The 26,357-nt window shown below is 50.4% G+C and overlaps 1 protein-coding gene across 1 annotated transcript; it reads left to right on the top strand.

The window, feature by feature from the left end:
• Nucleotides 1-3,003: 3,003 nt before the first annotated feature.
• Capn2 (calpain 2) lies at nucleotides 3,004-25,884 on the top strand. The gene is made up of 18 exons (XM_051148373.1): nucleotides 3,004-3,110; nucleotides 3,606-3,801; nucleotides 4,341-4,474; nucleotides 5,485-5,653; nucleotides 6,552-6,635; nucleotides 7,539-7,624; nucleotides 8,850-8,924; nucleotides 10,261-10,421; nucleotides 12,465-12,634; nucleotides 13,301-13,312; nucleotides 14,304-14,515; nucleotides 16,246-16,282; nucleotides 17,452-17,517; nucleotides 18,540-18,597; nucleotides 22,122-22,186; nucleotides 23,441-23,509; nucleotides 24,057-24,135; nucleotides 25,664-25,884. Exons 1-18 carry the CDS (start codon nucleotides 3,004-3,006, stop codon nucleotides 25,867-25,869), a joined length of 1,986 nt encoding a protein of 661 aa, XP_051004330.1. The 3' UTR covers nucleotides 25,870-25,884.
• Nucleotides 25,885-26,357: the final 473 nt, after the last annotated feature.

Below are 26,357 nucleotides of genomic sequence, written 5' to 3'. Positions count from 1 at the left end.
TGCCTGTGGATCAGGATGTAGCTCACAGCTACTGCTCCAGGGCCATGCCTGCCTCCGTGCTCGCACTATGATGATGGACTAAGCCTCTAAAACCGTAAGCAAGACCCCAGCTAGAGGCCGTCCTTCACAAGGGTTGCCTTGGCCCTGGCATCTCTCCACAGTACTAACCAGTGACCAAGAGAATGAACCAATGTATTAGGTTACTGAAATGCAGACCTGAGGGCACGTTGGTGGGTTCTACCATAGCGTTAAAGTTTGAATCTACAAGTTGAGTGTTCCTCAACTGGATACTCTTGATCAAAAGAAATTACTATCACGCTATAATTTTTCTGAAACAAAACCCAACATTTGGCCGGGCATGATAGCACCTACCTCTAATTACAGCACTAGAGAGGCAGAGGCAGGTAGAGCTCTGTGAGTTCAAGACCAGTCTGGTCTACATGTCAAGTTCCAAGTCAGCCAGAGCTCTGCAGAGAGGCCTTGTCGCAAGAAAACAAAATGGAAACAACACCCCCAGGGCTTGGGCTCAGAGACTGCGTATGCAAGACCTGCCATATGTCTACTCTGGAGACTTGCTGACCTTTGATGATAAGAATAATGACAAAACATGGCATGAGCGCTATGAGAAAGTCCTAAAAATGTAGAATGTTCTTTGTCAGCTTTAAAGTATTGCGTAAGTGTGAGGGGCCTGTTAGTTTTTAATCTCCTGCTGGTAGGAAGAACACAGGCTAGTAGTGGAGGTGTCTGGGCTGTGTCCCTTCCAGGACACATGAGCCAAGCCTAGCTTAGTCTGGAGCCACTGTTTCATCACCCAGGAACCTTCTAGAATCGTGACCCTTCAAAGGACACTGAATGAGTAGTGAGTGATGACAAAAGCAGCCCTCTCCAAGGGCAGGTTGAGAAGAGGCCTGATTCCTACCTGGCTAAGCTGGAGATATACGTCTGGGGCAAGAAGGGAGAAAACTGGGAGCCACAGCGCATGGCCACTGAGTTCCAGGAAGTGGTTACTTGGTGAAGGCGTTGCTGGGACCTAGATCTGCGACACGGTATGTTAGATGTATGAACTACAGACACATAGATGACATTGTCACCTCCCAAAGCCAGTCTTTCACACACTCAGCCATTGTCCCCTGAATAGCACAGGTACTTGCCGTACCTCTTGAGAATTCAATCAGATAATAAAGGAGCTGCCTTGACTGCTGGTGTTTCCATGTGCATTGATTGCTGGGGCTGAGGGAATTGGGAGGGAGGGAGGATAGCAAGGTGGGTCACTGACAGGCTAAGACAGTACCGAGCGAGCAAGCGTCCCCTAAGTGGATGCTCAGGATTTGATGGGATGTTACGTAGGATCCATGGAAGTTCCTGGCTCAGCTCTGACTCCTTCCAGTGGGTCCCTTTTCACTCCCCCACCCAGGCTTTTTTCCTTCAAATGTCATGGTTCGACTCAACTCTAGGCAGTTTGCAAGAGTCCCAGAAAATCAAATAAGTTCAAAGAAAGCTAGACTCACAAGCATTACCAGGCTCCCAAAGAGGCCTAAATAGGAGAGATGGGATGAAAAAGGAGGAAGGGGGAGGGGCGGCACCGTCCCGTCACCTCTGGATGGGCAGCTGTTCCTTGCAAAACTGACCTTCAGTAATGGAGGTTTGAACGCTGTTGAGTGGGAGAGCGGCAGACCTCAGAAAAACTGCAAGGTCTTTTTCATCACTGAGTCCACAGGTCCACGCAAGGCACCACCTGGAATTAGGTGGGAAAAACACTCCCAGCAGATGTCCATGCCTTACATCTCACGTTCGCCCATATCCACGAGCTATAAATAGAGTCAGCTGCCAATTCCCTGGGGGCCCCCAGCTCACGATTTGGGCTGTAGAGTGGCCTCACTGACCCGAGGGTTCCCTCAGAACTCTGGCTGCCAAGTAAAGTCCTACCTTCAAAACTCAGGGCTGCGGCTGTTTGACTGTGACAGAGCACACCAAGGCTCTCTAGGCCTTGTTACTCTCAACTTTAACTTGGAGACAGCAAGCTGTTGTAAAGAGTAAGGAAAATAATCCGAATCTCCTAGAGCAGCGGGCAGCGCAGGAAACGGCTCTTGTCCACTTTCCCCGAGCAGTGAAGCGGCAGGACCTAGCCAGCCCAGTGTGCTGGGTAAGGAAACAAATGGTCAGTTCCTGTGACGGAAAATCTTCCAGTCAGGTCTGGCTTCCGGTACAGCTTAATTCGGGGTCCTGCCTTCTCCGGCATCAGCGCTGGTGGAGCTTCACAGAGGCAGGATGGTATCCCGCCTTCATCTTTGCAGATGAGGCCGCCTGCCCCACCCAGAGTTCAATTGGGGTCCATTACACTTTGTTCCCGAGCCTGCCACTTAAGTCTGGCAATGCCCCATTGTTCCAGTCCTCCTCCCGAGCTGGGGACAGAGCCGTAGCCACTGAACCTTGGAGACAAAGTCCTGGGAAGGCCCTGGAGCCACTAGAACAACAAATGGCTGTGAGTGGAAAACTCCAAGATCTGCGGTGCTGCACCACCCGCCCTATTTGAGAAGCAACGGAATTCCGTTCCTTTGGGTTACCTGCTGACTAATTAGGGAGGCTGTGTGTTCACTCGCCACTCGCTGCCACTCTCTGTCACAGCATAGCCAGGCCCCCAAGAGCTGAAGGCAGTCGTGTCGCAGGGGCCATCTGGCTGAGACTTCATCAGCTCTTGCTCAGTAGCCCACCAGAATCCAGCACTCCATAAATGTCGCCAGCGTTTCTAATAACCAAGCTATTCCCTATGGTTGCCATGGAAACCTTTACTGCAGTAAACATCTTCGTTCTCTTCCCAGTCCCCTCCACCCCCCTTTGTTGGTATTTTGTGAACAGTGTGTCCCTGGCTGCAGACTGTCCTGAGCTGGTGCTGGACCAGGTTCTTTGTAAAAAGAAAGATTGTAGCGTGTTGCTACCCAAAGCTCCTGCAGTGGGCGCCAATGAGGACTGCATGCTTTAGACACACATTCTCATCCACAAAGGATGCGCCTGAGGCTCAGAGAGCCTCAGCTCTTTGTCCTTGTGTCTGTCCAGTCCCTACTGCATCCACATCCCAGACGTGAGCTCTGCTCCTACTCCAGGGACCCTCCGTGAGTCCAAGCTCACACGTACTGGCTTATGGCTGTTCCACTTGCATTGTCACACATTCCTGTAGTCACGCTGCCTGCTGCCATCTCCTTCCTTGTCTCCGAATCCTTTCCTAAGAGATGCGCAGGGTTCAGCCCCTTCCAATCCACTGCTGCATTCCCTTCCTTGTTCAAACTCCCCTTGAAAAACCTCTTTTCACTGAAGCCGCCACTGCCCAGTCAAGTTCATTCAGCCATAAATGGTCACAGTTTCTGTGGTCACAGCTCCTGTGTGTCAGGCACAGAGCTGGGCTCCAAGGACGCCACCGTTCAGCCGCCATAGTATTCTGAGTTTCCCAGAGAATGAACCTCTCTTCTCACACCCAGCCATCCACCCAACATAACATTTCTCCCTTAGCGGGTCTATCAAAATTTTCTCCATACCAGGTGATCTATCTCTCAGATCAGGATTATCTGAAGCACCACTCCATCCACTCCAGAGTAATGTTGGGTTTCCAGCACCCAGCTGCAGGAACAAGACTTAGCATCCTCCAGGAACGAAGACCTGACCAGAACTCTTGGCTTTGTGTTCTCAGGGGATTGCTGGCTGCTAGCTGCCATCGCCTCCCTCACCTTGAATGAAGAAGTCCTGGCTCGGGTTGTGCCTCTAGATCAGAGCTTCCAGGAAAACTACGCAGGCATCTTCCATTTCCAGGTAAATTAACCGCTGGCTGAGGCACCTCCTCACCCAGGATCAGGGGCTCAGCGGGGTCCCCCAGCTTGGCTGGCTCTTCAGCTTCTCAGTCTTTGGTGGGTTGCAAAAGATGCTGGGAGAGAGAGTCAAGATTTTCCCAGTCTGCCCACGATTCCCATGAGAATGCCTACCAGTAGGGGGTGGGAGTGGTCCATGGACGAAGATATTGCTGCACAGGAAGTAGTGTGTTCAGGAAGTAATCTCCAAGTGGTGTTCTTTTTTTTTTTTTAAAGTTTATTATCGGAGGGTTAAGATAAGAAGTTTTAAAACTTCCTCCTTTATCAGGCCAAATGACAGATAATATTTTTAAAAGAAGTACGTGTGGCCTTTGGGGACACAGAGGAACTCCACTGTCCTCTTGCTTGATAAGCGATCATGCCTAACATAGGACACCAAAGAGCATCATGGGAACCTACAACAAGGGGCTGGGCAGGAGAGAGCCAAGTGAGGCTGGGCTTGGAATCCCAGTGCCACCCTCTCTTGTCCCCCTTGCCTTGTAGTTCTGGCAATATGGCGAATGGGTGGAGGTGGTGGTGGACGACAGGCTGCCCACTAAGGACGGGGAGCTGCTCTTTGTGCACTCAGCGGAGGGGAGCGAGTTCTGGAGTGCCCTGTTGGAGAAGGCCTATGCCAAGTGAGTAGCCATGCCCTTCCCCACGCCCCATCCTGCCCCTGCCGCCCTGGACTCCAAAACAGCAGGAGCTATTTGGGGAGTAAGAAGTTCTGTTCTATAAAAGGATGACTTTGGCCCAAATTGGGCTCTTAATTCAAGGATGCTCTGTGGGCATGGTGCCTAGTCCCATGATGTACCAATACACGGCAGTCATTGCTGGTTTTGAGCAAGTGAACTGGAACATTCTGGGCCTAGGAGCTCAGGGAGCTCTGCTTCTTTGGTGGGCCCAATTGCATTTTGTCTTCTGAAAAGAGCAAAAGCTTTGCCGATTGGCGAAAACTACCCATTGCTGAGGTAGGGAAATTGGTGGAGACTCACCCTAAACAAATCACAGGGTTGGGGGAGTGGCTTCCCAGTTCCAATCCTAGCCACTTTTCACTCAGCTTGCCCAAAGCTGTGCTGGGTCCATCCACCCCTGGTGCTGCTGGGCTCCCTGCATTGAGATGGGAGCTGGTGGCTTTAGGATTCCCCCACAGCTCTAGGCTAGAAAGGATGGGGGGGACGGGACTTCACACTCTCAGGCAAGAGAACGTGGAGCCTAGAGCCCAGCGACTGATGGAGAAGCCGGCAGGAGTGACCACAGGAACCGGCCATGTGCTTCTCAGGGAAGCTGGGTCCATTACTAAGTGGCTCTTTAAGCACTAACCGCCAATTAGCCAACCTCCCTCTGTGTCCAGGGCAGAGTCAGCCAGAGGCTGGATTAGATCATCACTAAAAGTCCCTCCAACCCCCGGGGTTCTGTACAATTTCTAAAACATGCCATAGGCACAGAGGGAGAATAACTAGGGAGCTAATGCCTTACCTTCCTGGGCACCCCAAGTTGGGGAGAAAGAAGGAGAATGAAGGCAGAGTGACCCCATGAGCTCCCATGTAGGGGGAAGGTCTGAGTTGGAATGGCACTTTCAGGGATGAGGGCGCACAGCGGGCAACATAAAGGACAAGAAGCGGTAGCTTACGTTCCCTTCCTTCAGGATCAACGGATGCTATGAGGCACTCTCAGGGGGAGCCACCACCGAGGGCTTTGAGGACTTCACAGGAGGCATTGCCGAGTGGTACGAGCTAAGGAAGCCTCCTCCCAACTTGTTCAAGATCATCCAGAAGGCTCTACAGAAAGGCTCTCTGCTTGGCTGCTCCATCGACGTAAGTCCCCAGCAGCCAGCCTCTCCAAGCCCTCCAGTCTGCTGTAGCTGGGGGTGGGGGTGGGGGGGCACGCCTTGACTGAGCCCAGAAGCGCTTTAAGACATCACTGCATCTCTTCTTCACCGTGGTGCTCCTCACCTAAAGGCCAAGGTCGCTAGGCATTAGCTATCATGCTGCCTGGAGCCTTTCCATCCCCAGCCCACTTTCCATCCTAACTCTGCTCTGAATCACTCCACTCACAGAAACCAGATTCCAGGAAAGTACACGCCCCCTGCCGCCCCATACCCCTTCCGCCGGTCTTGACACCTTCTCCCCCACTGCAGGGCTGTTGGAGCAACCCAACAGCCTCTGCTCACTCTGTCCCAGTGTGCATGGGCCCTGGAGAAGACTGCAGAGAGTACCAGAAGGAACTGTTTCTCCAAAATAGCGTTTGCAAGCAAACCTCTCCAGGGAGGTGGGAAGCGGGCATGGGCCAGGTCCCAGGAGCTTTTGGGGGCGGGGCTGTGCCCAAAAGATGGGAAAGGGCCGCCTTTAAGGAGTTGGCAGTCCAGTACGTGGATTCTGGAGTGAGGTTAGGGACAAAGAAAGGCCAGCATGTGTAACTGAGCCTGACAGAGTAGGTATGGGGAAATCAAAGCATCTTGGCCACAGATGCCCGTTGGGTGTCATTAGCGCCCCTCGCGCCAGACCCTTCTTGTCTCGAAGGTGAGTCCCCACATGCCTTCCCCAGACAGAAGACGGTGGGGTGGGGTGTGCCACCTTGCTCCTTGGCGATCAGCAACTGAAAGTGGCACGCAGCTCCTCCAGGTGACAGAATGAATACGGAGTGTTCCCCCAGCCTGGCCCGGGCGGTTTGTGTCCGGGCAGAAGCAGCTGCTGACTGTTCCTGTGTTTGCAGATCACCAGCGCTGCAGATTCCGAGGCTGTTACGTACCAGAAGTTGGTGAAAGGACATGCATACTCTGTCACTGGAGCCGAGGAGGTACCGCCCCCCCCAACCCCCGCTCTAGCACGTGGCTGTCCAGGGTGGGGCTTCCAGGCCTGCCTCTGTCCGGTGTGCGCTGCCCCCTGCTGGCCACAGCGGCGGCTGCAGGCGGTCTTATGTTACCGACTTAATGTCTGGACCATCGTTAAAAACAACACCCAAACACAGCACTTTGCGTCTGTAGACTATGTTATACTCTTCAAAAATACTGTTCGTGGGATGTGGTGGCTCACATCTGAAATCCAGCTTCTATCACCCAAGTGCTAGAATTTTTTTAAAGATTTATTTTTATGTATAGTTTAATATTGCCAAGTTTTGTCACACATGCTGTCTCCGTATGTATGCTGGATTTCCCGAGCCATTTACAAGTAAGCTGCAGGCATTTTGTCATGGGCTTATAGTCCCAGCTACTTCGGTGCCTAGATCAGAGGAGTGTTCAGGGCCACGTGTTCAGGACTAACCTGGGTAACTCAATGAAACCTTGTCAAAAAAAAAAAAAAAAAAAAAAAAAAAAAAAAAATCCCCAAACTGCAGTCTTCCTTTTCATCCAACACCTTTAAGCAACTGAGAAAACTCCCTGAGAGCCTGTGATAAAAGTACATGCTATTATAGTTAGCTAACTCAGAGTTAGCCCTAACACCCCAACCACAGATGCCAGGGCAGGGCAGACTGTTGGTGTCTGTTTTGTTTTACTTGTTTGAAATGGAGTCTCACTACGTGGCTCTGGCTTTCCCTGGAACGTGGAGTGAGATCTCCTAGCTGGGCAGCCCTGAGGGTCTGAGGGCTCAGCCACTTCCACTCACTGAGCCAGTGCTGAAGAGGGTGTGTGTGGGGGTGCAAACCCCACTGTGCCTACGTGGCCCTCAGCCTCTCCCTCCTTTCTTTCATCGGATCCTTCAGGTTGAAAGCTCAGGAACCCTGCAGAAATTGATCCGAATCCGGAATCCCTGGGGACAAGTGGAGTGGACCGGGAAGTGGAATGACAAGTGAGAAGCGGTGCAGGGTGGGGTCGGGGCGCACGCGGTCTTCTAGGAGGGCCAGTTGCACCTCAGAGATGAGGCACTGTGCGCAGGCGCCAAGAAATGAGGTTCCGCGGTCACTACTCACCCCAGGGCTGTGGCCCTTTAAAGGGTTTGTAAACAGGTCACCACTCCCCCTACAGGGGAACCTCCCCCCCCCGCGCCCCCTGCAGGCCTCCAGGGGTGTTCATTCCTCCCTACCTCAGGGCCAGTCCTTTTACAACTCTAATTCACTCTGATGCTGGATCCCCTGGGGAGATGCACCTCATAGGCTGCTGAGATGGCTTCATAGCAAAGGTGCTCAGTGGCACCAAGCCAGATGACGTGAATTTGATCCCTGGAACCCGCGTGGAGGAAGGAAAGAACCAACTATCACGGCTTAGCCTCTGACCTCCATCCACAAAGGCACGATGGCATAAGCATACACCGTCACCCTGCTGGCATGTGCGAGCAAATACGCATGCGCACGACACACACACACACACACACACACACACACACACACACACACACACACAGTGTAAACAGGGGAAAAAATGTAAAGAAAAGGCACCCTTAGCCTGATAACACTGCATTTCAAAGCCATGAACTTTGTGCCAAGAGCAGAGATGAACCTGCTGATCTCCACGGCTTACTGGAGGCTATTAAGTTTCAACCCTCTGGGGCAAATGCTCCTTTGAGCCTCTCCTCAGGGTCCCTCCACTTTTCCCTAGATGCACACCCACCTTTCTTCCACCTCTTTAACGGATTGTTCTAGGCAGCCCTGGTCCCAGCAGAGGAATGCCTATTGGCAGACTTTCTCCCAGGTTGCTATCTTTGGGGGTGGGGAGGTAGAGTGGGGGGTATCCTTGGGGATTTCCAGTTGACCCTAAAAGAGCTAGGAGCATCTCACCTGACACAGGCGATGCTCCTTCATCCTTTGATGGTGGGCCTGGCTCACTTTCTTCTCTTCTATCCACCATCATCTTCCAGGAGAGCGTGACCTCTCCCCTTGCTCCCTGTACAAGGCTACTCTGTGTTTCTCAGTGGGGTCTGGGTTGGGGTGGGATGGTTGCCTGCTCTCCGAGGCCTAGGCACTCAGTAGTAGGAGTGGGTGGGTGTGCCCTGCTCTTCAGCTTTTGGGATCTGCGGAGAGACTAGGCCATTACCACACGCTCATTCCTAAGACCTCTCCTATTGCTTTGCTTACCAGCTGCCCCAGCTGGAACACAGTTGACCCAGAAGTGAGGGCGAATCTAACAGAACGGCAGGAGGACGGTGAATTCTGGTAAGATGGTGGAGGATCCGAGGGAAAGATCCCTACCCACCCCAGTGCTCTTTACTGGGAAGTCACTAACCGAGAGCATCAGTAAGAAATACATCCAGCATGCTGAGGGCATGAGGTGTGGCCTCCTGGCTTTGCTGCTTCCATGCATCTTTGCCAGGCAGAGTGGTGCACCTCTGTAATCTTAGCACTCTAGAAATTGAGGAAGAGAGTCTCAAACTAGAGGCCAAGATGCATAGCCTGGGCTATCTACCAAGAAACTGTTTTCAAAGAAAGGAAATAATAATTCTCCATATGATCCTGAACGGTGTTTAAATCTCTTCAATTTGTCCATCTCAGCCATGGGGTTGACACCTGGGCAGCTTCGTGAAAGGAAATCCTTCAGTAATGTTCAGACTCCAAGAGAAAACATGGAGAGAGATGGGACCTTTTTTCCCACCAGTCTCTAGAGGGAGAGGAAGAGGGCCCAGCTCTTTAGGAAACCAACTCCAGCATAGCATGGTGGTGCACACCTTTAATCCCAGCACTCAGGAGGCAGAGGCAGGCAGATCTCAGAGTTCGAGGCCAGCCTAGTCTACAAAGTGTGTCTAGTACAGCCAGGAATGCACAGAAACCCTGTCTTGAAAAACGAAAGAAAGAAAAGAAACCAGTTCCAAGCATAGGATGGCTCAGTGGTTAAGATGGCTCACGCAGACCTAAGCTCAGGTCCCAACCCCACAGTTGCCTGTAACTCTAGTTCCAGGGTATCTGGCTTCCTCAGGCTCACATGCACTCATGAAAGCCAACACACATAATATAAATAAAATAAAATTTAAAAAGAAAGAGCCGATGTGGTGGCTCACGCCTTTAATCCCAATACTCGGGAGGCAGAGGCAGGCAGATGATGTGAGTTTGAGGCCAACCTGGTCTACAAAGAGAGTCCAGGACAGCCAAGGCTACATAGAGAAACCTTGTCTTGAAAAAAACCAAAAAAGAAAAAAGAAAAAGAAAGAAAGAAAGAAACCAGTTCCTTAAAGAGGAGAGAGGGCCCCCTGTGTGTGCATTGCCCCCCACGGAACACCTACAATGGTTACTGTTTACCCTGAGAGCCCAAATGTTGTCTCAGTTGGTATTTATTCATGGCTTTCATCTGAGAGCTCTGAGATGCAAAGAGGCCTCATCAATTTTCTCAAAGTCACCACTTAGAAAGTGGATGGAACAGGACTGTTTTTGGGGCCTTTTGACTCTGGCCCTGGTGCCCACCACCGGGTCTCATGCAGCTCCGTATTTGACCAGGTAGAAGGCCAAGGCTGGCCCTGAGTCTTCTGTAACTGGGGACACCCTGCCTCTCCTTTACTAGGATGTCCTTCAGTGACTTCCTGAGGCACTATTCTCGCCTGGAGATCTGCAACCTGACCCCCGACACCCTCACCTGCGACTCCTACAAGAAGTGGAAACTCACCAAGATGGATGGGAACTGGCGGCGAGGCTCCACTGCAGGGGGCTGCAGGAACTACCCAAGTAAGGGTCGTGGGCATGCGAGGCTGCAGCGCCATGGCATCCTGCACATCAGCCTGGAAACCCAGGGGAGTTGGCTACCCCTCACCCAGGCGGCCCTCATTCTCTTCCTTCACCACCAGCCTTGGTCTCAGCATCCTTTTCTGCTGCCTGCATTCATTTATTGTGACATCATTTGGGTCCCAGATGCTCTGGTGCCTATGCCTTTCATCAGGCTTAGGGAGGCAGTGCCAAGTCTTAACTTAATGCCTAAGGCTAAGTTCATAAGTAGCCACCCTAGGCCCTCATGAAGTGCGTCCTGGGCACACACCAGCCTCTCCTTGCAGTCCGACACCCTCTTGTACATCAATTAAATTTATACAGTGTTTATATATGGGTGGTGGTGGCAGCGGCGCACGCCTTTAGCCCCAGCACTTGGGAGGCAGAGGCAGGTGGATCTCTGAGTTCCAGGCCAGCCTGGTCTACACTGTGAGTTCATAGACAGCCTAAGGCCACAGAGCTTTCTGTCTATGGCTGTGGAGTCACTCTTACCCTGGTGACAGGCCATGGTCGTATTTTTGACTCTGCTGCAGACCAGGCAACTCTGTCTCAAAAAGACCAAGAGAAAGAAAAAGAAAAAAAGAAAGAGGAAAGAAAAGAAGGATGAGAGAGAGAGAGAGAGAGAGAGAGAGAGAGAGAGAGATGTTGACTGAGCCCCGCTCACAGGGGGAGAGGATTTTTGCTCTCTCTGCTCTTTGCTGACCCCCTTTGCTGATCTTTTCTGTCGTCTTGGTGACTCAGTCTTCCCCTGCTTTTCCTCCCCTAAAAACTATCTGATTTTGATGGCACTGCCAGTCATAGGGTGGGGCATCCGTGGAGTACCAGGAACTGTCCCAAAGAGCTTCGTCTGTGTATTAACCTTTCTGACAAACTCTATTTTCTTTTCCATCTTGAAGATGAAGGGACTGAGACAGGGGAAGAGACTGGCCTAAGGCCACAGAGCTTTCTGTCTATGGCTGTGGAGTCACTCATACTCTGGTGACAGGCCATGGTCATATTTTTTACTCTGCTGCAGACCTGGCAACTCTAGGTGGTGTGCCAGAGCCGCAGAGCAAGTAGACTGACTAGCATGCAGTCACCAAGGGGTAGGTTTAGAGGCCACCACTGGGAAGCCCCTCCTCCACCCACAAAACACCTTGTACCCATTATATGGGGGAGGGGGAGGGTCGGCAGACTCTCTCTCAAGGACCTCAGAGTGAAGTTCTTGGCTTTGTGGGGTGCTCTGCCTCAGCAGGTAGCCTAGGAACTGAGTATCCAAATGAGTGTGTGCCAACCTGAGTTCAGAGAAGCAGTGTAACGTGGATGCCACACCATGCAAGACCATGGTTCTAATTCTACCCCCAGAGGGCGCTGGGCCAGGAGGGACTCATTGCCTCCTGCAGGTGGGCTTTGGAAGTGCAGGTGGTAGAGGCACCATGAGGGTGGCCAAGAGGCACTGATGTTCCCTAGCTTCTGCATTCACCAAGGAGTAGGGCCAAAAGACTGGCACAGTGAGCCAAGGCGTCGTTAAGGGAGTACCGAGGCAAGTTCCTCATGTAGGTCCTTCTGAGATCCAGACTGGACCCCGCTGGCCCTCCATTAGCTCTGATAAACCTTTGGGAAGACTTCATAATAGGACCAAGGACACAATTCTAATATGCGTGTGATTCCCTAGCATGCATGAAGCCCTGATCAGTCCCCGAATACTTGCAATCCCACGGGTCAGAAATTCAAGGTCACCCTCGGAGACATAGCAAGTTTGAGGCCAGCTTGAGCTATATGAACCCTGTGCCAGAAGGAGAGAGCCCGAGGAAGCCGTTTTCTCATGATAGGTGCAGGCAGGTCTGCCTTCATAGCCCGCCTCTGTCGATAGCCACTTCAGCCTCTACTGTGTTTCTTCATTTCCCACCATCTCCCTTTTTCTCATGCTTGTCCCACCAACCTCCAAGCAACAAGCCCAGGGCCCACCGCAGCTCCCAGCTCCTGGGCATTTATTCTGGGCTGGCCTCCTCTGTCCCTGTTCCACAGATACCTTCTGGATGAACCCCCAGTACCTAATCAAGCTGGAGGAAGAAGACGAAGATGATGAGGATGGGGAGAGAGGCTGCACCTTCCTGGTGGGCCTCATCCAGAAGCACCGGCGACGGCAGAGGAAGATGGGCGAGGACATGCACACCATCGGCTTCGGCATCTACGAGGTGCGGCCAGACGGTGGCAGCTCTCTGCCTTCCCTTCCCTTTCCCAGCCCCAGAGGACAGGGAGCTTGGCCCAGCCAAAGACAAGACGCCAGCACAGCCAGACCTTGCATTCTGTACAGCTGTTTGTGTCTCCAGGGACCTCCTGTGCTTGGAAAAAAAGACCTCCGTGTCCCTTTTCACATCCCCTCATCCTGGAATCCTGCTTGGCCCGGCAAACTTCGAAGAATAGGAAAGATTTAAGCTAGAACAGAATATTCTAGAGCACACCAAGAAGTATTGTGCTGGCTGGGCTGAGCCAATAGGTCCTAATGGTCAGAGCCCAGCCAAGTCTTTGGCCTGGATGGGAGAGAGCCCGGGACAGGATAAAAAGAAAGGTCATTAGGGTCCCCTGGGGCCTGCTGGCTGCAGCCCTGCTCTCACAGACCCCTCGCTGCTCATGGGACCTTCTCTCACTCCAGGCCAAAGGAAAGCTAGGCCCTAAGAGGGTTTTCTTCCAATGCGGCCAAAGTACTTCAAGTTCCTTGAAAAACAATCGCTGTTTGTTAATCTAGTTATAATAGCACTGAAGCAATGTAGAAAAGTATGCCACGTAAGAGTCAGTCATAGTGCTAGTGTGTTCACACTCTGCTCCCCAAAACTGAGTCAGGCCTCCTTTATTTTTTTCAGGTTCCAGAAGAGGTACGTCTGGCCCATGTCAGCTCCTAACCCCAGCACTCCAGCTGCCGGCATAATTGAGGCTTAGCCTGCCTGACCTCAGGGAGTAGGGGGAGCTTTGGAGGGGCTGGTGGCTGAAGGGTGAGCCTTTGCTGAGGCCCTGAGGGGATGGATCCGGTTCTGGATCCCGCTGGACTAAGCTCAGGGCAAAACATCTAGCGAGTTCATTGGCGTGTACTGCTTCCTCGTGACCCTAGAGAATCTGTGCAGAGTTGGGCTGTGGTGGCACCCCACTGCCCCTTGGACTGCAGAAGGCTCATCATCAAAGCCTGTGTAGCCCAGAGAAAAAGCAAGGAGGGGAAAGATAAACTGCATACTGTCCTGGACTCAATTCCCAGGCTATGTGACCCTGTACATGTGGCATGTTCTCTCTGAGCTTTAGTTTCTTTCCCAGTATAAGTAACCAGCCATCACCTCCCTGGGCACTGTGGACGTGAACTGGATCATAGAAGGTCATAGTTAACAGTAATAAGATGCAGAGCAGTCAGGTGACTCAAAAGGCCAGGTATTAAATGGTCATATCCAGGGGCCCTGGCCCACCCGTGGGCATCCTGCTTTCATCAGTAGATGGTTGAGCTTTTATGAAGGCTACCTTAGGAGTTGTGGGCCCAGCCTTGATTACATCTGGCTTGATAGAGCTGAGCCCCTCTCCCTACCCCCAGCCTAGTCATACTTTTTATCGGTGTATGAGATACAACACAGAACTGACCTGCATCCTTTGTGAGGGAGGGGCCTCTAGCTCCCCGAGAGTCACCTAGAGCAAGGAGGACAGGGAGAGGAGTGCTCCCACCACACATGGTCACGCCTGAGCTCTTTAGCAGTCATGTGTGGCAACGGGGTAGAAATTTCTTTCGCTTCTCATCTCAAATGATCCGGACACTGTCCCCATCACCCCTTTGTGAATGAAAACGGCACGTTTGTGAGCTCCTTCCTCGTTTCTTTGTTTAATCATTAGTTCACAGGGCAGACCAACATCCACCTTGGCAAGAACTTTTTCCTCACAACCCGAGCCAGGGAGCGGTCAGACACCTTCATCAACCTGCGAGAGGTACTCAACCGCTTCAAGCTGCCCCCGGGAGAATACGTCCTTGTTCCCTCCACCTTCGAGCCCCACAAGGATGGTGACTTTTGCGTCCGTGTCTTCTCTGAGAAGAAGGCTGACTACCAGTAGGTTCTGCCGCACTGTTCCCAGCCCTCGTATGCCCTGTATTTTCCTTTTTCTGTAATACTGACCTACTTGACAGCTCCATGGGGTGGGGTAGGTGGACGGGAGAGCTCTGAGGGTTCTACTCAAGGAAGCAGGATGTGCTAAATTGGAATGCGGCAGCTGGGGAAGTGAGTGGCTTGCAGTCCAGTTTGACGGTCTTATCTCTGCGTTACCAATTGTCAATATCATTTTAATGACTGCCTACACCCTCTATGAGCCCACGGTCTGCATAACCCTTGCTTTCCCAGGCCAAGTGTAAATGACAGTGTTGATAGTCCATGTGTCTAGAACCTTCCCTGTTTTAGTCAGGAAGTCTCTGGTGGGGGGCTTTTAGGCAGATATCACAAGTTCCTGTTATTGTCACTGGCCTCAGTTCGCAGTAGCTTCTGCCATTTCTGTCACTGTGTTCATCATTTAACCAACCCTGGACAGTGTAAGCAAAAGGAAGATCACAGAAAGGCTGTGGGAGCCCCAGCATTGATGGGGGGGGGGGGGCAGGAACAAAATGGGAAGGATAGGAACAAGTGTGCTCTGGACGACCATGGTTGGGACACCTGTGCCAAAGACCCAAAGGCCCCATAGATTGTATCTGATTGGGTGGGCACAGGCCAGTCCCCAGCCATCACCTCCGGTGAAAGGGAAGAGGCGGTGGGAGAGAGACCAGCGAGCCTTCCCTTCAAGATAATAATGATACAGAAAGAATATCAGTTCCCAACAGCTGTGAGGCAGTAAGCTGATAGAGTGTGGCGGTGGCTCCCTGCCATGACAAGCTCGCTGGTTTTATTGACACTTGCTACAGGGAAGGGGCCTGTTGGGTCATTTCACTCGGGGAATCCCAGTGCGTCCAGCTGAGTCTCCACGGATGAGATGAGGAGAAGCCCTGATGTCATTATGAAGGCATTGCTCTTGGCCAAACCCTATCCCGCCCTGCTAACCACAAACATCTCCCAGAGAAGTGACAGCCCCTCTCCTCCATCTAGGATGAGCTCCCTTCCCCTCAAAGCTGCTGCCCTGACCCAGGGTATCTGACCTACCCTGGCACTTAGCGGCACTTAGAAGTCCCTTTACCCTCCTGTGATGCTTGAGGCCTGCAGATGGGACTCTTAGTAACCTAGTTTAAGATTAGAGGCACCCAAGAAACCCCTCCTAGGCTTAAGTGCCCTCACTGAGGACCCATGCTAGGCAAGGGACTGTGTGAAAGAAAATAAGCTAACTTTGCCAGCATGTTCCATAGAGCTTGTTCCAGCCCAATGTGGGACATAGTCAGAGGTTCATGTGGGCAAACACTACCGTCCTCTTCCTGGCACTTCAAAGTTGTCCTTTGAGGTAAGGGATGTAGCTCTTTGGTAAGGTGCTTGCTCAGCAGTGCAAGGCCCAGTACTTAAAGGAAAAGCAACACGAAGAAAGAACTGTCAAGAATCTGTCCAGCCAGAAGCTAACGGAGTCCTTAGAGCCCTTGCTCTATACCACATGGGAAGACTGCATTCTTTCATAAAGACCCAAAACCAATGGAGTATCTCTGTCTCAGCTACTGCTGCCAAGGGGCCCTACTGTTACAGAAACAGCAGAGACCCCCCTCTACCACAGCATTGCTGGATTTAATCACTGCTGTTGCATTTCATAGGATAACTTCTTACTTCCTGTTCACCCTCCCCAGCCTTCTAGTAACAAACTTTCCTTTTGTTTCCAGAGCTGTTGATGATGAAATCGAAGCCAACATTGAAGAGGTATTTCTTCTTTAACTCTCTAATTCTACTCATCCTGATGGACACACAGAGGAAAAAAAAACACTGAGGGCCTGGCTACCCCGTGGGCTGTTTGAACACACTTTGAAAGCAAGGCTACACAGTCAGCCTCTTCCTCATAAAAGCCCAGTTTTTCCACGTGCAGGGGGCGTGGACGATGGTGGGAAGGACAGGACAGCAATGCTGCACGCCGAGCAGGCGGGTTCTGCTCACTCGCCTTCCTCAACTTCACTTTTATCATATACAAAATGGACTCAAAGGGTAACAAGACTTCTCAAGTTTCTGAGGGGTCTAAGAATGACCCAGTGATAAATCCTGATCGGTATAATTCAGAAATGTCACCCAAGGCCAATCTTAGCAAATCCAAGTAGAAGTACCACAGGCTAGAGAAAGGAAGGGCTCTTGTTTCCTCCCTCTGAGGCCCTGAGGTGACTCTTTGACTGGATCACAGTTGTTGAAGCCTGGTGACCCAGTGAGACAGCAAACGGTTTGTCATTGGCCAAACTGTTCCACAGCATTCCACCTGGTCCCTGTTGGAGTAGACCCCACAAGGTCATTTTAGTTATATATTAAAGATACTTGGAATTACAAGAAGTTAAAGCATAACCTCCCTGCCATGTAGTTTCTACTCCCTCTCATGGGCTTTAGCCAAAACAAAACAAAACAAAACAAGCCACCTTAGCTGGCCATGGCGGTGCACACCTGTAATCCCAGCACAGAAGAGGTAGGAACAGAAGGATGAAAGTTCAAAGCAACCTTGGCTCTATAGTGAGCTCAGGGCCACCCTGGATTACTTGGGATCCTGTCTCAAGAAGGAAAAAATTCTTAACAGACAAGTGTGGTGACACATACCTGTAATCCCAGCATGTGGGAGGTGACACAGAAAGGATCAAGAGTTCAAGGCCATCCTCAACCACAGGAAGAGTTTGGGGCCAGCCAGTGTTATATGAGTGAGACATTGTCTAAAACAAACCAAAATATTTAATCCTTCGCACCGCTATTCACTGTAAGCACAGTATCATTAGAATTCTGGCCTGGGGGAACAGGAAGACTGGAAATTGGGGGGCCAGGGACTGCATGGAAAGGAGAGGATGCCTAGCTGTCACTCTTCACTGTAACCCATTTTTTAATTTCTGTGTCTCCCCTTCTAGATTGAAGCCAATGAGGAGGACATTGAAGATGGGTTCAGAAGGCTGTTTGCTCAGCTGGCAGGGGAGGTAGGTGTCACCCAAATCCTGATGACATAAAGGACAAGTGGTTTTCCTAGAGGAGACTTCCGTTTAAGGGGAAAGAAAAGAATCCAAGCAGAAGCTGAAGAATTTTGGTCATTGCTCAGACCCTTAGCTCAATGTTCCTTGGTCCCATCCCTGTCAAGGCCTCTGCTGGCTTCCAGGGCCTCTTCTGTTCAGGTCAGTCCCTTAAGATCCTTGCCTTAGTTTGAGGTTGTTTTGCTTTCTCTGTCCCATGCCAACATGAAGCTTGACCCCCAATAAACACACCTGAGATGGAAGGGTCCCATTCCTCTAGAAAGGAAGCAGTTCACACCGAAGCATTGCTTTTTTTTCTTAACACAGTCCCCTAGACCTATAGTCCCCCTACAAAGCCTGTCAGCCCTTCTTCCCAGCAACTCCAGAAGCAAAGTGTCCTTCTCCGTTAGGTAGCTCTCTCCAGCGTTACCGTGAAGCCCACCCCTGGTTAGCCACAGACTTATCCAAATGCTAAGCTAGATGCCGTCTGCCTGTGGCACCACCGGGCCTCACTTCAGAGAAACTTACTCTCTCCACTTTACTGAATCACACAAACCGCTCTCCACATAGCCTTGTCCAGGTTACCCAGATTATGCAAATACACCTACCCAAACAGAGGGAGCTGGACCATGTCTGAGGAGCCCTGGAAAATGGCCCCAGAAGGGAGCTGAGCCATCTTGGAGATGGCTGATCTTAAACGGTTTCAAAAAGTCTAAGGTCTGAGTGGGCTGCCACGTAAGAGAGTGGCGAGGAGCCTGTCAGGAATGGTGTGTTAGAACTAGGCTGAGGAAGACCATGAGCGTGCTCCCCGCCACATAGAAAGGGTGACTAACTCCACCTAGTGTGTGCTGAACACAGGCCAGGGCAGCACTTAGTGTAGGCTGGGGACAGCCGCACCAACATCACTTGGAGCACTAGCAGGGCAGACAAGAGTCAGCTAAGATGTTCACTATGGTTCACCATGTAATAACAGTCTGGTTGTGTGTCCACAGGATGCAGAGATCTCTGCCTTTGAGCTGCAGACCATCTTGAGAAGAGTTCTGGCCAAGCGTAAGTGCCCCTTTGCAACTCCCTCATGGTACTCTTCCCTCTGCGGACACAAGGGGACACAGCCCAGAAAAGCAGCTGTGGCTAAGCCATCAGTCCCTGCTCCTTCCTGCAATACCACTGCCTTTGCACTCGCAGCACTAGGGAAGAGCAGGGCAGAGGAGGGTCTGAGTGTATTAATGCTGTAGGGCAAAGGCTCCTGGGTCTAGAGATGATAGATCAAATCCAAAGTCTTCTACTTAAGAGCTCTGTGATCCGAACCAACTTAGACCATGGGTCTGACCGCCCCTATCTGCAGATAGACACATTTTGACTTCCTCTTCCCAGCGGCTGATCATTCTGTTAGGAAGTAACATACAAAACTGGCCTGCTGCAGAGCCTGCGTGCTGTAAATGGAAGTTCTTATACTGACTAGACAGTAAGAAAAGGCTAAGTCGGCCCAGACGATGGGCTCCAGAGTCCTGAGTTTTTAAGTTCTCTGCCTGTGTCTAAGGGACGAGGTCACATCTCACTGTTGGCCAGAATGGAGGATAACGTTGCCATTTTACACTCAGGCTGAGGGAGGTGGAAGTACCAAGTCTCAGCTCCCCACATGGAACCTAAATGACCTTCAATTCACTTGAGCTAATGGGCCAAGAAAATAACTTCCAGATTCTAGAAATATCTGCTCAGGCTCAAGCTAGAGGTTCCCATAAAGAAGGAACAAGACTTTTTTTTTTTAGCTTGCAGCTATTGGGTGTTGTTGTTGTTTTTGTTGTTGTTGTTGTTTGCTTTTAAAAAAGCATAGCTCTTATGTTTTAAAATAATTTATTTCGTTCTATTTTATGTTCACTGGTATAACTGGAATTACAGACAGTTGTTAACTGCCGTGTGGGTGCTGGAATTGAACCTGCATCCTGTGGAAGAGCGGCTCCCTATAGCTCTTATTTTTGACATGTATGAGTGTGTGCCTCTGTGTGTGTGTGTGTGTGTGTGTGTGTGTGTGTATGTGTGTGTGTGTGTGTACATGCATGCCACAGTGCGCACGTAGAGATCAGCAGACAACTTGCAGGAGTTGGTTTTCTCCTTCCACTGTGTGCATTCTCAGGCTTGCTGACAAGGACCTTGACCTGTTGAGCCATCTTGATGACCTTTTCTTTTTTTTTTTTTAACTTCAAGATAGGATCTCATTCTGTAGCCCAGGATGACCTCCTTGAGCCCAGTATGTAGCTGGTCTTGATCTCACAGCCATCTTCCTGCCTTGGGTTTCTGTGTATTGAGACCGTAGGTGTGATCCACCATGCTAGCTCTTCTAGCAATTTCTTAAATAGAAAAATTTCCAAAGACTAGTGCTCCATTCCCCTGCTGTTGCTCTCAAATCATTACAAATCGTGCTGCTTCTGATAAGATAGTGGAATAGTCAGTGTGCAATGCCTGAAGTTATGGGCTGGGAGACAGACACACACATTGTGACTTCCCAAACACGGGGCTGGGAGACAGACACACACATTGTGACTTCCCAAACACGGGGCTGGGAGACAGACACACACATTGTGACTTCCCAAACACGGGGCTGGGAGACAGACACACACATTGTGACTTCCCAAACATCAGCTCTAGCAGCCATCATGGACATTCCCATGGCCTCCAGGGGTTGCCGTTCCATCAGATACCAGACCAGACAGCCTCCCACTTGACCCCTCAGGATAAAAATAAATCCTTGTTTGGAAGCCAAAAGAAGAACCTAAGGTCTGTAGAGTCATCTGTGCTTGGCCTGTGTCCGTCACAGATATGGGACACGATGGGATACAGCCTGTGGCTATAGGAGATTTTATATATATATATATATACACACACACACACACTATATATATATATATATTATATTATATATATATATATATATATATATCACACACACCACACTATATATATATATATATTATATATTATATATATATATATTATATATATACACACACACACACACACACACACACACACACTAGCATCTGTGATTCACAGAGTGTTCAGCAGTCAGAGTGAGGATGCCTAGGGCCAGCATCCAGGCAGACCAATGCAGGGCTTCCCCAGGGCTGAGCCCAACCACGTTCTCCCTCTTCCAGGACAACAGAACAGTGTTTGCCCTTGCGGCTGCCAGGCACAAGGGTGGTCACAGGGCTCCTCAGATGTCAGCTGTTCTGCCTTTGGAAGACAGAGTCTCTTTGTTCCACACAGCTGGAGTGCAGAAAGAGCTAAGCCACGCTTGGTCCAGCCTGCTCCTAGCTGAGAGCAAAGCGCGTGCTATGCATGGGCCTCTGAGCTCTGCCTGCCTGCCTGCCTGATAAGTCCAGCCTTCTGCCCAAGTGTCCCCATACAGCCCCATGCCCATACTGGAGAATGTGTTGGTGTCTGGTGTAAGAACTTTATGACAGACTAGGCCTGAATATTCTACAGTGACATCTCCACATGCTCCCTGTGTCCTGTAGAAATGGCTATGGGGGTAAAGTGCTTTCCAAACAGATTTGAGGACCTGAGTTTGAATCCCCACAACCTATGTAAAGCCAGGCACAGTAGCACGCACCTGTAATCTCATTGTTCCTGTGGTAAGGAAGGAGATGGAGGCTCAAGTTCCCAGAAGCTGGTGGATATGCCAGTCTAGCAAACAAGGAAGAGACCCTGCCTCAAACAAGGTGAAAACTGAGGACCGACACCCAAGGCTGTCCTGACTCTATACATGTGCCGTGGTATACACCCATCCATGCTCACACACACACACACATCCATCATACACAACATTGCTATCGTCCTCATTTTACACACACACACACACACACACACACACACACACATGCTGCACACAAACACATGCACGCACTTGTACATTGTTCTTCATAAAATCTGTGAGGTCCGTGACAAGAATCTCACACCAGCAGCCACCACCAATGGCACAGGCCTCACCCAGTAAAGTGCAGTAGGTTCTAGGTCCTTGGATGTCTCAGCCAGCTGGGACACAACACAACTGTCTGCACACAGACCAGTGGAAGAGCTGGCTTCCTCTCTCTGCTCAGAGCCTACAGTGAACACACATGCTGTCTGGCTGTGTGTAACTACATGCAGTTTTCCGCCCTGTTGGCATTTAAAAGCTCAGCCACAGCCAGGTGTAGTAGCACATGCCTCTAATCCCAGCACTTGTGAGGCAGAAGTGTGAGTTTGAAGCCTTCCTGAGATCAATGGCAAAGTTCTGTCAAACAAAACAACAGCAACAACAGTCCAGTCATTCTTTCTTTTTTTTTTTTTTTTTTTTTTTAAGTTTCTTACTTTAATATCAAAGCCCTGTTTGTCCATGATAGGTATAAAGAGAAATCAAGCACGTGTGAGACCCTCTGCACTACCCCAGTTTGACAGCCAATTACCATATGTGGCTAAAGCCATCCAAGTGGCTGTTGTAGTGGCCAGCACAGAGGAAAGATGTGCCTATCTTTGTGGAAAGTGTCAGGCAATGCTGGACTGGAAGCCTATCTTCATGTGCTTACTTTGTCTTTTAGGCCAAGATATCAAGTCAGATGGCTTCAGCATCGAGACCTGTAAAATCATGGTGGACATGCTAGATGTATCCTTTAATGTGCTCCAGAGAATAGAGTCTGCTTCCCCAGATAAAGGGAAGTGAGTCCACAACCCATCTGCCTTCGTAGGCCTGGAGTGCAGACGGATAGCCTGTCAGATCTGGGCCTAGAAACGTGGACCATACATGCGCCATTTCTACCCAGAACAGTCTCGGTGGCTTCTTGAGTGATGGTGTTCTCCTGCTCTTCCTAAGCACAGTTTCCCTAAGCTATAGCGTATTGGATAAGAACCTGTGTCTGGTCGGGCAGTGGTGGCACACGCCATTAATCCCAGAACTTGGGGAGGCAGAGACAGGTGGATCTCTGTTAGTACAAGGCCAGCCTGGTCTCCAGAGTGAGTTCTAGGACAGCCAGGGCTACACAGAGAAACCCGGTCCCCCACCCCCACCCCCCAAAAAAGAATGTGTGTCTGTGGCAAGATTTCTAAAACCATGTGTGCTTTAATTCCAGCACCTGATAGGGCTGAGGCAGAAGGACTTCCAGTTTGAGGCCAGCCTGGGCAAGACTGTCTCAAAAAAAAAAGGGGGGGGGGCGGGGTTCTGGACCTGAAGATGAGGGTCTGCCTACATTGTCATTCTTTCTCTTTAGCCTAGCTGCCCTCTGCCGCCACCAGACTGCCCACGTGTCCCTGGAGCAGACTAACCATGCCTGCTCTCCACTTCTTTTTTGTTTTTTTAAAGATGTATTTATTTATTATGTATATAGTGGCCTGCCTGCAGGCCCGAAGAGGGCACCAGATCTCATTATAGATGGCTGCGAGCCACTATGTGGTTGCTGGGAATTAAACTTGGGACCTTTGGAAGAGCAGTCAGTGCTCTTAACCGCTGAACCATCTCTCCAGCCCCCTCCCTCTCCACTTCTGAAGCTCAGTACTAGAACAGTCCAAGGTTCCGTGGCGTTGTATCTCCCGGGCCACACGGCATATGCTTATAACGGAGCCCCCATCACAAGACGTCTCTTCAAACCACTCACATAATGCTCAACGGTCCAATCATCAGTCTGTCATCTCATAACAAGTGGCTAGCAAGATCTGAGGGCAGCAGAGAGCAGGGCTCCATCACAGCCTTCCTGCTGCCCCTTTTGTGGAAACTCGGGATTGGGGAAAAATCAGAGGGCTTCTGCAGAACCTCCTTGGAGGGGGGGGGGTGTTGGGAAGACCAGCAGAGCCAGCCCACAGTCCGGCCAGATAGCATTGTACCCAGTGACTGGACACTCCAGGAGCTTTCCTTGACCGAGGGCAGGAAGATGGGAGTGGCAAGCTGGGACTGAAGGAGTTCTACATCCTCTGGACGAAGATTCAGAAATACCAAGTAGGGTCCTGGGTACCCTGGGCTGGGTAGATCAGTGCTGGGGGAAACATTCTCAACGTACACTTTAAGATGCAACTGCTCTGGAGGGTTGGGGCCATTCCCAAGGGAGTTGAACTCTATCCTATCCATAGTAGGACTCAGCAGGAGTAAGGACCTGGCTATGCCAGACAAATGAGCAAAGCAAGGGCTCAGCAAGTAAAGTAGCCTTGTTCTTGCCTTTGCCTGATTAGTGGCCAGAAACAGAGGTCACGGTCAAGAGTTTCCTGAAAAGGTTGCATGGCCCCTTGTAGTTCAGATTTGTGGTAGTTTGAATGTAAAACATAATATGGCCTATGCTGACCGGCTAGGCCACTTGATGTGTACACTGAGAAATCGGCTCGTAGAAAAAAAGCAACAGCATTAATGGATATTGAAGGTGAGAATAAGTCCAGCCAGGCCAAACTGTTAGGACAGAGACGGAGGCCTTCATGCCAACTCAGCACACACACAGCCTTGACACCTGCTTTGCTTTGGGCCATGGTTCTAATTACCATTTTGCATCTTCCAGAAAATTTACCGGGAAATCGACGTTGACAGGTCTGGAACCATGAATTCCTACGAGATGCGGAAAGCCCTGGAAGAAGCAGGTGACCCTTCCTAGCACTGCCTCCTCCTGTGTTCTCTGTTGAGCCTCATTCTATACCCTCCAAGATAAAGCTCTGTTGGTGGGTCTGGAAATGTAGCTCAGAGTAGAGCTCTTGCCTGCCATGCGCAAGGCCCTGGGTTCCCTCCCCAGCACCACAAAAACACTTAGGAACCAGTGAGCTGTGGTATAAAGCAGCACTGGTCTAAAACAACATACAAATGCTTTCTTCTCATTGCCCTCGAAAAGACCTTCCCAGAAGCTCTGCCCTTACCATCCTCCTGAATCCAAGCTTCACTCGAACAACCTCATAGAGGAAGCAGGCAAAGCCAGCTCTTAACGTGCGTGCGTGCGTGCGTGCGTGCATGCGTGTTGTTGTGAGTGCGGTGTCCATAATCCTCACACTGTTTCCTGCAGAGCTGATTTGGTAGAATCCGACCATGTCAGCTCAGCCTTCAGATGTCAGTAACTAGGGTGTGAACCTAGCAAAAGACCAACAAAGGAGACTTCTGTGCTTTGAGGACAAATCTGACTACATGAGACTCCAGACAACAGTGGTTTAAACAGGGTGCTGCTTACCCTCAAAGAGCCAAGGCTGGGGTGGGGCCTCCTACTGTTAGGACCCCAGGCTCCTCTTATCTACTGCTTAGGGACCTGGGATAACAGGTCACCACCATCACATGCTGCCAGGAGGGCCACACACAAAGGGTTCCTTGCTCTTGAAGCCACACCCATGACTTCTGCTCACACACACTATTGGCCAGAACTCGCTCGCTCACAAGGTCTTATACAGCTGCCAGCAAAGCTGGGAAATGCAGTCAACATGCCCAGATAGCCATGGGTCCATTGAAGTTCCCTTTCTGTTTACTAGGAATATTAATGACTGTGCCACAATGAGGCTGCTACCTCAATCTGGGAAGAAACTAATCTCCAAGATGATTTAGAACTAACTTACAAAAAATGGGATCATGGCGGCCAATATGGCATGACCATTACAAGCGCACAGGCGGAAGAAGTTTTACTTGGTAGTGAGGAAATAGAACAGGGTGATGGGATAGTTTAGAAATAAAATATCAGAAGGGACTACATTGCAAAACTCAACCAGCCACACCTCCTGTGGACAAAATCAGTTACAGGGGTAATTTAAAGTGTCACATGGTGCAGGGAGCTGGGAAGATGGCTTGGGGGTTGAGAGTATTTGCTGGTCTCACAAGGACACATCAGCCACAGTGGGCAGCTCACAACCACCTGTATGTATTATCTCCAGCTCTCGAGGAGCCAACACCCTCTTCGGGCTTCTGTAGGCGTTACATATAGGTAGTGCATACATAGAAAAGCTGGTACACACACACACACACACACACACACACACACACACACACACACACAAATACACTTGTTTAAAATATAAAAATAAAGTAATGGGGAGAGAGAGTGTGTGTGTGCAGTTCACATTGGTCCCCAAGCCTGTGAGCTGAGCTAGATGGTAGGGCTGACACTCAGCGGATGCTCGTTTGTGCACTCACCTCCAGGTTTCAAGCTGCCCTGTCAACTCCACCAAGTCATCGTTGCCCGGTTTGCAGATGATGAACTCATCATCGATTTTGACAACTTTGTCCGCTGTTTGGTTCGGCTGGAAACACTATTCAGTACGTGGCTCTTCCCATTCCATTCACCAGGAGTTAAGGCCTCTCTCAGTGGTTCTCAACCTGTGGGTCGCGACCCCTTTGGGACTTGAACTACCCTTCCACAGGGGTCACCTAAGACCATACGAAAACACAGATTTTTACATTTACAGTTTATAACAGCAGCAAGCTTAAAATTATGAAGTAGCAATGAAAATAATTTTTTTCAATGAAAATAATTTAATGACTAGGGTCACCACAGCATAAGGAACTATATTAAAATGCGGCAGCATTAGGAAGGTTGAGAGCCACTAACCTAGCTTATCTTTCACCAGGGGTGCAGTTACTGGATGTGTCTGTCTGTGGGTTGATAATAAATTTCTCCTTTTGTTAAACTGGGGAATTAGGAAAGAGTAGTAGCTTGTGGCAGCCAACCAAAATCAACTGCCAAGTTGGACAATGCTGCCATCTGCACTTTCGCTCCCTCGTCTCTCACACCCGTGTCCTCCCTCCACAGAGATATTCAAACAGCTGGACCCCGAGAACACTGGGACGATAGAGCTCAACCTTATCTCTGTAAGTCAGCAACTCACGCCAACCC

This window comes from Acomys russatus, chromosome 6 (assembly GCF_903995435.1).
Source record: "Acomys russatus chromosome 6, mAcoRus1.1, whole genome shotgun sequence".
Lineage (NCBI taxonomy): Eukaryota > Metazoa > Chordata > Mammalia > Rodentia > Muridae > Acomys > Acomys russatus.
The sequence above is the reverse complement of the archived record's forward strand: the minus strand, read 5'-3'. Positions and strand labels throughout refer to the sequence as shown.

Bases quoted from the DNA above. Each gene is read 5' to 3' on its own strand.
- Capn2 (XM_051148373.1), top strand. From the start codon at position 3,004: ATGCGCCTGAGGCTCAGAGAGCCTCAGCTCTTTGTCCTTGTGTCTGTC. The intron at 3,802-4,340 runs GTAAATTAACCG...CTTGCCTTGTAG, and splicing joins CAGGCATCTTCCATTTCCAG to TTCTGGCAATATGGCGAATG. The intron at 23,510-24,056 runs GTAGGGTCCTGG...TGCATCTTCCAG, and splicing joins CGAAGATTCAGAAATACCAA to AAAATTTACCGGGAAATCGA.